General features: G+C 46.4%; 1 protein-coding gene and 1 long non-coding RNA gene across 9 annotated transcripts in view; one reads left to right on the top strand and one right to left on the bottom strand.

Moving 5' to 3' along the window:
• LOC123354210 overlaps positions 1-8119 on the top strand; it is a 53418-nt gene extending 45299 nt beyond the window's left edge. For all 7 annotated transcript variants that reach the window (XR_006574674.1, XR_006574668.1, XR_006574673.1 and 4 more), the window contains 2 exons: positions 6738-6945; positions 7117-8119. This is a non-coding gene — a long non-coding RNA (uncharacterized LOC123354210). The remainder of the gene's footprint in view (positions 1-6737; positions 6946-7116) is intronic.
• TNFRSF9 (TNF receptor superfamily member 9) lies at positions 4326-13276 on the bottom strand. 2 transcript variants are annotated; one of them, XM_044995979.1, is made up of 8 exons: positions 13002-13276; positions 12754-12903; positions 12506-12631; positions 9978-10115; positions 8856-8922; positions 8646-8764; positions 8251-8385; positions 4326-5738 (listed from the first exon to the last, which is right to left on the bottom strand). In XM_044995979.1, the coding sequence occupies exons 2-8, from the start codon at positions 12854-12856 to the stop codon at positions 5611-5613; spliced, it is 816 nt and encodes a 271-aa protein (XP_044851914.1). In that variant the 5' UTR covers positions 12857-12903; positions 13002-13276; the 3' UTR covers positions 4326-5610. The 2 variants fall into 2 exon arrangements, with proteins under 2 accessions (XP_044851914.1, XP_044851915.1); XM_044995980.1 differs by lacking the exon at positions 13002-13276 and having other exon boundaries at positions 12754-12927.
• Between the last annotated feature and the right edge of the window lie 424 nt (positions 13277-13700).

The following is a 13700-nucleotide window of genomic DNA, read 5'->3' as shown; positions in this document are numbered from 1 at the left end:
TTCCATTCCTCGGATCATCCTAGTAGCCCTTCTCTGTACCTGTTCCAGTTTGAAGTCATCCTTCTTAAACATGGGAGACCAGAACTGCACACACTATTCCAGATTAGGTCTCACCAGTGCCTTATATAACAGTACTAACACCTCCTTATCTTTACTGGAAATATCTTGCCTGATGCATTCCAAGACCACATTAGCTTTTTTAATGGCCATATCACATTGGCGGCTCATAGTCATCCTGTGATCAACCGATACTCTGAGGTCCTTCTCCTCCTCTGTTACTTCCAACTGATGCATCCCCAATTTATAATCAAAATTCTTGTTATTAATCCCTAAATGCATGACCTTTCACTTTTCACTATTAAATTTCATCCTATTACTATTGCTCCAGTTTACAAGGTCATCCAGATCTTCCTGTAGGATATCCTGGTCCTTCTCTGTGTTAGCAATACCTCCCAGCTTTGTGTCATCAGCAAACTTTATTAGCACATTTCCACTTTTTGTGCCAAGGTCAGTAATAAAAAGATTCAATAAAATTGGTCCCAAAACCAATCCCTGAGGAACTCCACTAGTAACCTCCTTCCAGCCTGACAGTTCACCTTTCAGTACGACCCGTTGTAGTGTCCCCTTTAACCTGTTCCTTATCCACCTTTCAATTTTCATAGTGATCTCCATCTTTTCCAATTTAACTAATAATTCCCCATGTGGAACTGCATCAAATGCCTTACTGAAATCGAGGTAAATTAGATCCACTCTGTTTTCTTTGTCTAAAAAAATCTGTTAGCTTCTCAAAGAAGGAGATCAGGTTGGTTTGGCACGATCTACCTTTTGTAAAACCATGTTGTATTTTGTCCCAATTACCATTGACCTCAATGTCCTTAACTACTTTCTCCTTCAAAATTTTTTCCAAGACTTTGCATACTACAGATGTCAAACTAACAGGCCTATAGTTACTCAGATCACTTTTTTCCTCTTTCTTAAAAATAGGAACTATGTTAGCAATTCTCCAGTCGTACTGTACAACCCCTGAGTTTACTGAGTCATTAAAAATTCTTGCTAATGGGCTTGTAATTTCATGTGCCAGTTCCTTTAATATTCTTGGATGAAGAGATTATCTGGGCCCTCCGATTTTGTCCCATTAAGCTGTTCGAGTTTGGCTTCTACCTCAGATGTGGTAATATCTACTTCCATATCCTCATTCCCACTTGTCATCCTGCCATTATCCCTAAGCTCTTCATTAGCATCATTAAAAACTGAGGCAAAGTACAGTGAAACCCCGCTATAACGCGATGTTTGGGGTCCAAAAACTTCCATTGCGCTAAATGCAGGGTCGCGGTATAGCTGGGTTTCAAACCAGTCAGTTTGTCAGTGGTCCCCAACGCGGTGCATTGATGTGCACCGCCTAGTGCTCCTAGTGCCTAGTGCCCAGCACGGGAGAAGAGCTGCGGCCCCCCCACCTGCCGGGGACAGAGAACTCCGAGGCTGCGGGCGCCGGTGCTCTCTGTCCCCGGCAGGCGCGGGGCTGCAGCTTCTCTCCCCTGCCATGGTGTTGGGGACCACTGGTACAGTACTGTATTATGCCTTAAAGGGGAGCCAACCTATGATCGCGTTATATGCGATTTTGCGTTATAGCGGGGTGCGTTATTGCGAAGTTTGACTGTATTTGTTTAGATATTGGGCCATGCCTAGATTATCTTTTTAACCTCCACTCCATCCTCAGTGTTTAGCGGTCTCACTTCTTCTTTCTTTGTTTTCTTATTTATATGGCTATAGAACCTTTTTACTATTGGTTTTAATTCCCTTTGCAAGGTCCAACTCTACATGGCTTTTGGCCTTTCTCACTTTATCCCTACATGTTCTGACATCAATAAGGTAGCTTTCCTTGCTAATCCCTCCCATCTTCCACTCCTTGTAGGCTTTCTGCTTTTTCTTAATCACCTCTCTGAGATGCTTGCTCATCCAGCTTGGTCTACAACTCCTGCCTATGATTTTTTCCCCTTTCTTGGGATGCAGGCTTCTGATAGTTTCTGCAACTTTGCCTTGAAGTAATTCCAGGCCTCCTCTGCCTTTAGATCCACAAAATTGGTGCTAATGATTTTAGTTTTACACTTTCATGTGTGTTAATTTTCTGCTTCTTGCACCTTTCATAAAGGACAGTAGCACAGGCTGCTGTTCAGCAGTTCTGTTGGCAAATAAGAACTGTGACCCTTGTAGGAAATGCCCTGGTAGCGGTCTGAACCTTCCTTTGCATTTGTACCATGTGTTAATTTCAGTGTGTATTTCAAGCTGTTTTTATAAACCTACCTGTAGATGTATGCATTATGCCCTTCACATTCCAAGTTAAATAAAACAGCAGTTTTTTAAATAGAAGTTAGCCAAAAGAGGCTCATAGCTGAACTCCTTGGCCACTTGTTTATTTTACTGGCTCTGGCTTTCATTCTTTTCCATAGCACCAGAATTGACTGACTAAATGCCCCACATACTAGCCTTTAATTTACTGGAAGGATACTTATGTAACATAAAGTAAGCATAAGTAATTTCTAGGAATGTTTATTCCTAGAAATACTTTCTACTAGAATCTGCCCCCTAAGCTGTCATAGCCCTGTTCGGTCAGTTTACTAGCTGAGGATGTGCCCCATGGACTTTATATTTCAGTTCAATGGAATTTTATATGGAGCTTAAATGCTCATCATAACATACAAGACACAAATTAGGTGTGAGAAGTAAACGTCATTAATGCCAAATAAATCATACGTGGAAATGAGCTCTGTGAGCCCAAAAGCTTCTCTCTCTCACCAACAGAAGTTGGTCCAATAAAAGATATTACCCCACCCACCTTGTCTCCAAAAAATCAATCCATCAAACAGATTGGAAAAAGTACTGTAGTGTGTGCGCGCAGGGAAAGAAAGGAAAAGGGAATAAGAATGTCAAGTTCCTGAAGATATGCAGATTCTGTTGGAGAGTGAAACTCCAACTGATGCAAGTGTTTCCAGGGAAAATACCATTGCTGAGGTTCTAGATTAGAAACTGATCACAGAGTAATCTGTGACATTCTGAACTTCTTACAAGAGCCAAACGTTCATTTATAAATAGGGTGGTAAGTTTTTTCACTCCTTGGTCATTACATCTTAAAACCTGCAACTATTACTTTATGTAAACGTCACATTCTCCGGTTTGAAAACACATTAATTGAGGAGAAAAAAAATTTAGGAAAAGTTATTTATTTTTAAAAAAATCTTATTTAAATAAATGTAAATATGTAACTTTACAGGCAGGGCTTCAGTTCCAGACCCTTCTTTTCTTACATTTTGCTTTGTAATCAATTATATACAAATTTAATCAAAACCACCGAGCTACATAAGGCTTCTGTTGCATGGAGGGAGTGACTGGGCTCTCATTCATCTGCCAGAAGAAATGTACCTTGCCTAGTTTAAAAAACACACCCACCAAAACTAGTCTTTACATGACATGTTGACTTTCATTATATTTTTGAATAACACAATGAAAAAATATAATATACATTTATGGTTCTGTAAAAAGGTACAGCTATCACTGCCAATGCCATGACTAAAACATACACATTCCCATTCTTATTCAAATTAAAAGCAATAGTGACTGATCAAGACAAGTATCCGAGGGGTAGCTGTGTTAGTCTGGATCTGTAAAAACGGCAAAGAGTCCTGTGGCACCTTATAGACTAACAGACGTATTGGAGCATGAGCTTTTGTGGGTGAATACCCACTTCGTCGGATGCATCCAACGAAGTGGGTATTCACCCACAAAAGCTCATGCTCCAATACGTCTGATCAAGACATACACTTTCTGACATGAAAATATTTCCAACCTCAGTTCTACCTATGAAATTAGCAACATAGCAAGTTATATTTTACATGTACTGTACCTGCAATGCATGTACCGTATTTAACATATCCAAAAATCAGAGGATAATATTCTAATATCAAAAGGATGATATAGTCCAGTTGCGCTAATCACATGGTCTCAGATCAAATTAACTTGTCACAGTGTATCCAAGGGGTGGGGCAAACTTTTAGGCCCAAGGGCCACATCTGGGTATGGAAATTGTATGGCGGACCATGAATGCTCATGAAATTGGGGGTTGGGGTGTGGGAGGGGATGAGGGCTCTGGCTGGGGGTGCAGGGTCTGTGGTGGATCCAGCAATGAGGAGTTCAGTATGTGGGAAGGGCTCTGGGCTGGTGTAGGGGATTGGGGTGCCGGGAGAGCTCTGGGGTGAGGCTGGGGATGAGGGTTTCGGGTGCAGGAGGGTGCTCCAGGATTAGATCAAGGGGTTTAGAGGGCAGGAGGGGGGATCAGGGCTGGGGCAGGGGGTTGGGGTATGGGAGGAGGGTCAGGGGTACAGGCTCCAGGCAGTGCTTACCTCAAGCAGCTCCCAGAAGCAGCAGCATGTCCCCCCCCCCTCTGGATTCTACACGGACATGCAGACAGGCAGCTCTGCATGCTGCCCCATCCACAGGTGCCACCCCTGAAGCTCCCATTGGCTGGGAACCACAGCCAATGGGAGTTGCAGGGGTGGTACTCAGGGTGGGGGGCAACATATGGAGCCCCTTGGCTTCCCCTATGTGTAGCAAGGGGAAGGGGGACATGCCCCACTCCACGCAGCTCCTGGAAGCAGTGGCAAGCTCCTGGCCCCGCTCTCCAACTGGAGCGCTCGAGTGGGGCAAGTCCTGGACCCTGCTCCCCGGCGGGAGCTTTCGAGGGTTGATTAAAATGTCTGAAGGGCTGGATGCAGCCCCTGGGCTGTAGTTTGCCCACCCCAGTGTGGCCACTCCACCTACAAAGCCAATCAATGTAACAGCTATTTGGAAAGTACAGAAAAGGTGTTCTGAGGCATCTGACAACCTGACTTACCATATTCCTTTTAACTTCTAACTAAACTGGATTAGGAAAGCATTCTGTAGGGCTGGATATAGAAGTTCATTCTGGGAGTTGAAATAGTATGGGTCTAGGTTTTTATACCACACCCATCAGTATGATAGCTGAGCACGAATTAGGAGGGGCTATAGTTCCAGACATAAAAAGAGCTTGTACGCTGGCTGCCTGCACTGTACCTAGCTGTAGTCAGTGTTTAGTCTGTAACTCAGGAACATTATTCTCACTCCCAAACTTTAATAAGTAAGCTATAGCATAGGCATCTTCTACTAGAGGTAACAGAAGACCAGTTTGGCTTGTGGTTCCTGTATTATTGATGCTTTTTAGTCTCTAGGGCAAATCATAATATATTAGAAATATTAGTCCCAGCATATGAACAAAAGTTAGCAAGTTTGCTTTCATTTTAAAGATGCTGCCCAGAGAGTTTAGTTAGAATCTGAGATGTTGACAAGGGCTAATTTTTAAAAAGAGTTTATTTAAAAAAACCAAAAAAAACCCCAACTCTTCTGTCTGTAGGACAGTGATGTAGTGAGAGAGACCTGCTGCTTCCACCCCTGACCGCATTGTTCAGCCCGTAAGTTCTAAAATTCACTTAACCTACTTCTACTCCCACCTCCTCCCCCACCCAATTATGTAACCAGGCTCCGGTCCTGTGCTCTGAAAGGGAAGGGAATCACAATTGGCTTTCTTAGAAAGTCCAGTTTCTAATGCACCAAGGAATCCCTGAATAGTTTGGATTTGCTACAGTCATCACAGTCTCCTTGTTCTTCCTCTGGAAAGCGGCAGCTGCAGGCATCTTCCTCCTGAGTCGATTGCTCAGGCGTTACCTTCACTAAACAGAAAGAGATGATTAACTTGAATTGCATTTTTTATCATTCATATGTCGTTTTCCCTCAGCAATGACTGCATGGTGTTAACAAGTTATTCAGAATTGTTCAGGTTATTTGACCTGAAATTGCCTTTTTCTCCAAAGATATTTCCTGGTAAGTTAGTCTATTGTGCTTTGCTTTCTCCAATGCACAGGAGGCTCTCTTTGAGGTGAGGAGAGCTGTCAGCATGGAATCTCCAGACTTCAGAGAGCAATATTGCTTTCCTCTGTAGATTGAAATACCACTATGGCACCAAATAGGTTTCATATATGGATTAGAATAAATCCATGTATCAGCTGCAAGGTTGATTTTACTCATAAACAGGGCTTTGGAGTGGAGCCCGGAGCTGGAGCGCAGAGCAGCTGTGAAGCAGTGAAACTGCAGGTTTTTGCCTGGAGCTGGAGCGGAGCCGGAGCACAGCTCCAAAGCCCTGCTCGTAAACCAGTTTCTTTAATGAAATTTCTACTAATGGAGATAACCAGCAGAGATTTAGAATAATAGAATATCAGGATTGGACGGGACCTCAGGAGGTCATCTAGTCCAACTCCCTGCTCAAAGCAGGATTAATTCCCAACTAAATCATCCCAGCCAGGGCTTAGTCAACTGCTGTTTGACTACAACAGAACATGTACATGGTTAATTCTACTTTTCTTACCCATCCCATGAACATCTCATGGTTGAAATATCTGATTTTATTTTCAGCTGATAGTTCAAAGTGTGTGCGTGTGTGTGTATATATGTATAAACACACAGTTTATTGCCAACATGGTAACATAGTGTACACAGGTTCTATACTCCAAAGACCTTACAATTTGAATGGACAAACAATATAAACAAAGGAATAGGTAGCAGAACACAGGGAGACTGTGGAATCAAGAGGAAGCAGAAGAGTGCCACCCTTCAATTTGTTTAAATTTTATGTTTTGGATTTTCAGCTAACATGTTAAATCCTCTCTCTACAGGTAGGGTTTATAGGCTTTTTGGAGGAAATCCATTTTCAGGAAGGACATGAAGGGGAGGACTGAAGCTTGCCTGACCAAGTCAAGGAGGGAGTTCCAGCTGCAGGAAGCTTCACAGGAAAGGGTGTGGACAAAAGGATGGGTTTCCTTCCATGTCACTTGTGAGACACATTAAAAGATTAGCCAAGACACACTCCAAAATACCTCCAAGGTGCATAAATACATAGAACCATGAGATACTAATTAAACCCATGGAGGGAGTAGTCTTAGCATGTTGTGACTGGCATTCTGTTGGGAGTTCAAAACCCAGATTGAGGTGGCATGTAACATACTGTGTTCTTAGCTCATGCCTGTCTAAGTAAACATGTCCTTCCCCATACAGAAGCAGAGATACTGAGGAAGATAGGAGGTTTCTCTACATTGTGCAGGTGATGTCCCACTCGTACACCTAAGAGTGTCATTTCCTGGGAGCTTCCTGTGGTTTCATTTGTTGTCGGTCTTAGGCAGGTAGGAAACCGTCAAATATTGTATCTTTACAAAATTGTGCCACCTCTAGAGCTGGGTCACATTTTTTGGCCAAATAGTTTAGTTTCCAAAAAATGCTGTTTCGATGAACCTGCAACTATTCATGAATTTCCCAGCTAAAACTAATTGGGTCAAAAACTTTTTCAGCGCCAGCTTCAGAAACCCATGTGTGTCTGTATGTTGTCCTCCTAACCTTTTGCCCAGTGGTTAGGGCACTTGACACACCACTTTGAATCATGCAGAGAGAAGATTCAAGTTTTCATAGCCTACCTCCCAAGTGAGTGCCTTAATCACCAGGCTATAAAGTTATTTGCATTTTCTCTTTGACCCAATGAATATTTAAGTAGTTAATATGAAGTGGAACAACTTCAACAGGAGAGACTGAGAGCAACCCACACAGAATAGCCTATAGCCTGGTGCTTCAGATGCTCATTTGCGAGGGAGGAGATGTGAGTCTGAGTCCCTGCTCCACAGTCTGGATTCAAATATGGTTCTCCTCCATATTTTAGTGCAAGTGCACTAAAATCACTGGGATAAAGGTTAAAAGGGGACAGACATGGATGGAGACACACACTTTTTCTGACTCAAAAGAAACAGATGATCCAAAATAGACTCTTCCAATTTGCATTCAAAGTCTGAATATTTTCTGAACGGAACCAATTTTTTGTTCCGATTTTTAATTTGCTGGCTGACTCCAAAAAAATAAATTACTCACCGAGCTCCAGTCACTACCAAATTCCAAAGGGCCACGGGAGACCACCTTTGTAACATTTCTAAAGCTAATTTCCTCCCAATAACCTGATTTTTTTTAAAAATAATAATAATAATCAAAATCTAAAACCTGATTTTCTTTTCACAGTAAAATGTGTTCTTTGAAAGTCAGTCATTAAAGTTCAACTACGCTGCTGGCTTTCAAGGAAACTCTGAAACCTGGATTCTTGCCTTCTTGCCCACCACTAGGAAAAGGAAGTTTGTAGGTAGCATGTCTTACTTTTCTTGAACATAGCAGGTAGTTTCTTTTTGTCGCAGATGCTGAAGCACACATACAAAGGCAGCAGAAACATTATGCATACCACCACGGCCACAGTAACAGCAATCCCGACGGTGACCACCTGAAGATCCTTCCCTAAGAAGCAAAAACATTCCTTAAAAATGATTGCAGAGCAAAGCTCCCCTGCAATGGAAGCAGCTGGATTATTTGTCCCTAAACAACAGGAGCTACTTTTGTTTTTGCTTTTACTGCTCAGAGTTGCTGCTGCTGTGAGACTGGAGACAAATAAAAGGACCCTTAAGTTTGGTTATAAGCATGAGAGCTATAGTTTATTTAATTCTAAGGCAAGCTATAACTATTTCACTCTAGCGAGGAATTATTATGTAATTACTCACCTTGTCCATGGATAGGGACTATGATGGAAATGGAGGATGGAGTCATAATTTCTGAAGCTTGTTCGCAAACCGCATCACTCCTATTAGTCCCATTCACCAGGACCTTATCTGGAAGGCATCTTAAGTATGTAAAAAAAAAAAAGATGTATGAAAATGAATTAAACCCAGACTCAAAAGCTATATCGCTTGTTTTTTTTAAAAAGTACTTACTTTGTCCATTGTCTGCAGGGACCATTGGTCTGATTGTTAAATGTCCCACTGGGACAAGTTTGGCAAGCTTTGAAAAAATACAAAGAGTTACCATTTATATAAATTGAAGTTTAAAATGGTGCAAGACACATTATTGTATAGCTGAACAAAAATAATTTAGCATTTATATATCAATGTTCATCATCAATGGCTTGTATAAACACAGGTGTAAGGATTGGTAAAGGTCTTACATTAACTAAGGGAATATTTTAATAAGTGGCTTTCTCTGTAAACAAGTTGCTTGAGGCCCCTGAACTTGAGCTGACAGGACTAATTCTGTTGACTCTTCAGTATCTGGAAATATATTAACTATCCAACTATGAGCTGTGCCCCAAGGCCAGAATGTCTCTATTCTTGTTATTCCAGAGTTCTGCAAGTATCTTTTCTTTGTCACTGGTATCCCAAAGGACCAAGGCCTATGTTTAGGGTCCTACCAAATTCACAGCCATGAAAAATGCGTCATGGACCATGAAATCTGGTCTCCCACCATGAAATCTGGTCTTTTGTGTACTTTTACCCTATACTATACAGATTTCACAGGGGAGACCAGCCTTTCTCAAACTGGGGATCCTAACCGAAAAGGGAGTTACAGAGGGGTCGTGGTATTGCCACCTTCACTTCTGTGCTGCCTTCAGAGCTGGGTAGCTGGAGAGCAGCAGCTGTTGGCCAGGAACCCAGCTCCGAAGGCAGCGCACCTGCCAGCAGCAGTGCAGAAGCCAGCAGCGGCCATTCTCCAGCAGCAGCACATAAGTAAGGGTAGCAGTACCCAACTCCACCCCTACCTACAATAACCTTGCGACCCCATCACCTCAACTCCATTTTCAGTCAGGACCCCTACAATTACAGCAAATTTCAGATTTAAATAGCTGAAATCACAAAATTTTTAAAATCCTACGACCATGAAATTGACCAACTTGGACTGAATTTGGTAGGGCCCTACCTATGTTAACGGAGTTTTATTGAGCTAATGAACCAGCAAATAATACAATAAGGCCCCAATTCTGCAAACAGTCACTTGGACTTTTCTACTATTATTGGCACCTAAGAGTTTTACATAGAGTAACAGGACAAAGGCCACCATACCTTCTTCAAGAGGTTCCCGACCTACGCCACAGTTTTCTACACATTTAGAACAGTCTTTTCCAATACAGCGATGCCCATCCTTACATGCACATTCTGCATCCATTGTTGGAGAACACTCCCTTTTATATTTGAATTTTCCTGTAGAGCAAAAACAGATATCCCATATTGACACTCATACCGCTAAGAATCTGGGACAGAAATGAGCTCATCCTAAAACATCATAACAGGGCTGTGATGAGCAGAGGGACCTCCTGCCTGATTTTCTTCAGAGGATTCAAGCTGAGAGTGCAGGCCAGAAAAGTAAAATGGATGCACCAAACTGATTTTCACTTTTTAAAAAAAGTTAACTTAACAGCTGTACCAGGTCAGACCAAAGGTCCATCTAGCCCAATATCTGTCTACCGACAGTGGCCAATGCCAGGTGCCCCAGAGGGAGTGAACCTAACAGGCAATGATCAAGTGATCTCTCTCCTGCCATCCATCTCCATCCTCTACCAAACAGAGGCTAGGGACACCATTCCTTACCCATCCTGGCTAATAGCTATTTATGGACTTAACCACCATGAATTTATCAAGTTCTCTTTTAAACGCTGTTATAGGCCTAGCCTTCACAACATTCTCAGGTAAGGAGTTCCACAAGTTCACTGTGCCCTACGTGAAGAAGAACTTCCTTTTGTTTGTTTTAACCTTGCTGCCTATTAATTTCATTTGGTGACCCCTAGTTCTTGTATTATGGGAATAAGTAAATAACTTTTCCTTATCCACTTTCTCAACATCACTCATGATTTTATATACCTCTATCATATCCCCCCCCTTAGTCTCCTCTTTTCCAAGCTGAAGAGTCCTAGCCTCTTTAATCTTTCCTCATATGGGACCCTCTCCAAACCCCTAATCATTTTAGTTGCCCTTTTCTGAACCTTTTCTAGTGCCAGTATATCCTTTTTAGTAATACAAGGGTATCCAAACTGAGCCCAGCTGAGGGCCTTATTATAAAAGCTCTTATGACAGCTAGGGACCAAATTTTTGCTTACATACTTAATACAGTCACAAAAATACAGCCATGCACTTCTGACTCACACAAAACATAGAACTGGGGTATATTAACATATCTACCTTTCCACAATTTTATTTTCAAGTGAAACTTTGCATGGGGGGAGGGGGGAACAGCATACAGAGATATGTGGTTTAAAAGGCCCATGGATCTAGAGATGATTAATCATGTACCAACAGTGCGCTTAGCTTAGCTTCCAAGGCTGAACAATTCCATTTACAGTTCAATGTCTATGTATACTACACAATGCTATGCTCACTCACCTACTAGATCAGGGATGGGCAAACTACGACCTATGGGTCGCATCCGGCCTGCCAGTCATTTTAATCCGGCCCTCAAGCTCCTGCTGGGGAGCGGGGTCTGGCACTTGCCCTGCTCCGGGGGGGGGGGGGGGAGGGAGCAGGGTCAGGGGACACTCCACATGGCTCCCGGAAGCAGCGACATGTGTAGGGGCACCCAGGGGGCTCTGCTCCACACACTCCCCCCACCCCAAGCACCACCCCGCAGCTCCCATTGGCCAGGAACTGTGGCCAATGGGAGTTGCAGGGGCAGCACCTGCAAATGGGACAGCATGCAGCAGAGCCTCCTGGCTGCACCTCTGTGTAGGAGGTGGAGAAGGGACATGCCGCTGCTTCATGGAGCTGCTTGAGATAAGCGCCCCGGGGCCGTCCTTACCCATACGTAAAGTATGCAGCTGCATAGGGCACCAGGAAACTTGGGGCACCAAATTTCCTGGTGCCCTGCACAGCTGCATACTGCTCCAGCCCCTGCCCCCCTCTTCCCACTCCTGCTCTGCCCCAGCCCAGCCCCCACTCCACCCCTTCCCTGCTCCACCCCTTAGGACTGCAGCAGGGCCAGGCTTGCACTCATCATCGGGGGCGGGGGGGGGGGAGTGCAGGGACCGAGACCCAGCTGCATCCCCAGTGAGTGCTGGGGGGTGGATTTCCCCCCCCCCCCCCCAGAGGCCTGGCTCCCCACCCCCATGGCTGTGTAAGACTCCTGAATAGCTAGGGATGGCCCTGTAAGCACCACCCGGAGCCTGCACCTCCTGAACCACCCCCCAGCCCCAGCCCTGATCCCCCTCCTGCTCTCCGCACCCCTCAGGCCCAGCCCGGAGCATCCTCCTGCACCCAAAACGCCTCAGCCCCAGCCCCACCCCAGAGCCTGCACCCCAAGCTGGAGCCCTCACTTCCCCGGCCCTCTGCCCCATCCCTGATCCCCCCTCCTGCCCTCCAAACCCCTGGGTCCCAGCGCAGAGCCCCCGCCCGCACCCTGAACTCCTCGTTTCTGGCCCCACCCTGGAGACCCTCAGCCCCAGGTCCCTGAGCATTCATTGCCGCCGTACCATGGCCATACCCAGATGTGGCCTGAGGGCCAAAGAGTCCCGTCCGGTCCCCCCCCACGCCCCCCGGGGCAGACCCGTCCGGGCAGTAATTCGGGCAGCCGGGGCTACAGACAGGGGCGGGGCAGCACTTACCTTCACACCGGCGGCACCTGGTGCAGCTCTCCCGGGCACTGGCCGTGGCGGAGAAAGTGCCCCTGGGGCAGGCGAGACAAACCTCGTCCGGGCTCTTCCCACAGTCCGCGCAGCCGAGGAACTTGCCTGCGAAGGAGCCAGAGAGATTGTCTAGCTCCAGCCGCGAGAAGCGGGGCGCCGCCTCCGCCCTCCCCTCCCCGGCCCGGTCCCGGTCCCGGTCCCCTCCCCGGCCGGCCCGGGGCACTTACCGGGCGGGCAGAGCTGGGGGAGCGCGGGCGTCAGGGCGGCCGGAGCCAGGCTCAGCAGCAGCAGCAGCGCCGCCGTCACCAGCGGAGAGTGGCCGCGTCCCATGGGCTCCGCGGCGAGAGGCTGCTCCGGGGCGGGGCGTCTCCCTGCGTCTGAAAGGCAACACACCGGCGTGAGCCAGGCCGCACCCCGCCGGGAGAGCCCGGAATGGCCCCGCAGGGAGCCCGCGGCCCTCCGAGCCGGGTCTTACCTGCGGAACGGCCGCGCCTCCTTCCCGGCCGAGCGCCTCGCGGACTCTGCCTGCGCCGGGCTCGGAGCGGCCCTTGTCTGACCGCCCCCGGCGCGCTGAGTCACCGGGCGGGGGCGGCTCGCGGGAAACCCCCACGCGCCCCTGGAGCGCGAGGCCGGGGTCGCACCCCGCCCACGCGTGAAGCTTCGCGCTCCCGGGTCTAGTGAGGGTCTTGTGGGGCACCCGTCTGCGCCCCGCCGCCCCGTCCACCCGCGGGTCTCAGAGCTCCGCTCGCCTTCCTGGCACTGCGGCACAGGCAGAAGTCTGACCTCCCGGGGGATTTTCAGATGAACCCGCCTCAGCACCAATGGTTTTTTTTGTAAAATTCCCGAGAGTGGCCCATCTGTACAGAGGAAGGGCCCAATGGCAGCAGGCGCAGACACCGTGTCCTCTGGCTTCAGCTCACCACACCTCACCTCACCATTATTTGTAGTATCAGAGCACCTGGGAGTCCCAGTTGTAGACCAAGTCCTCATTGTGCTAGGTACTGGGTCTTTTTTATTTTGTTTTGTAATCTCTGCTGTTGACAAACTGGCCCTCCCATATGCTGGGCCCCTAGGAAGCTTCCCTAAACGTGAGAACAGGAGGTATCCTGGGTTAACTAAAAGCTACAACCTTGCCACACTCTGAAGTACTTGCCCAGATGCATTTACATATATC

Source organism: Mauremys mutica, chromosome 21 (genome assembly GCF_020497125.1).
Source record: "Mauremys mutica isolate MM-2020 ecotype Southern chromosome 21, ASM2049712v1, whole genome shotgun sequence".
In the NCBI taxonomy this organism is placed as follows: Eukaryota; Metazoa; Chordata; order Testudines; family Geoemydidae; genus Mauremys; species Mauremys mutica.
The sequence above is the reverse complement of the archived record's forward strand: the minus strand, read 5'-3'. Positions and strand labels throughout refer to the sequence as shown.

What these genes read in the sequence shown, in the direction of transcription:
- TNFRSF9 (XM_044995979.1), bottom strand. Translation starts at nt 12,856, where the DNA reads ATGGGACGCGGCCACTCTCCGCTGGTGACGGCGGCGCTGCTGCTGCTG. An exon ending in CAGGTGCCGCCGGTGTGAAG is followed by an intron (nt 10,116 to 12,505) that starts GTAAGTGCTGCC and finishes TTTGCTCTACAG; the next exon opens with GAAAATTCAAATATAAAAGG. An exon ending in AGTCCCTATCCATGGACAAG is followed by an intron (nt 8,386 to 8,645) that starts GTGAGTAATTAC and finishes TTTGCTTCTTAG; the next exon opens with GGAAGGATCTTCAGGTGGTC.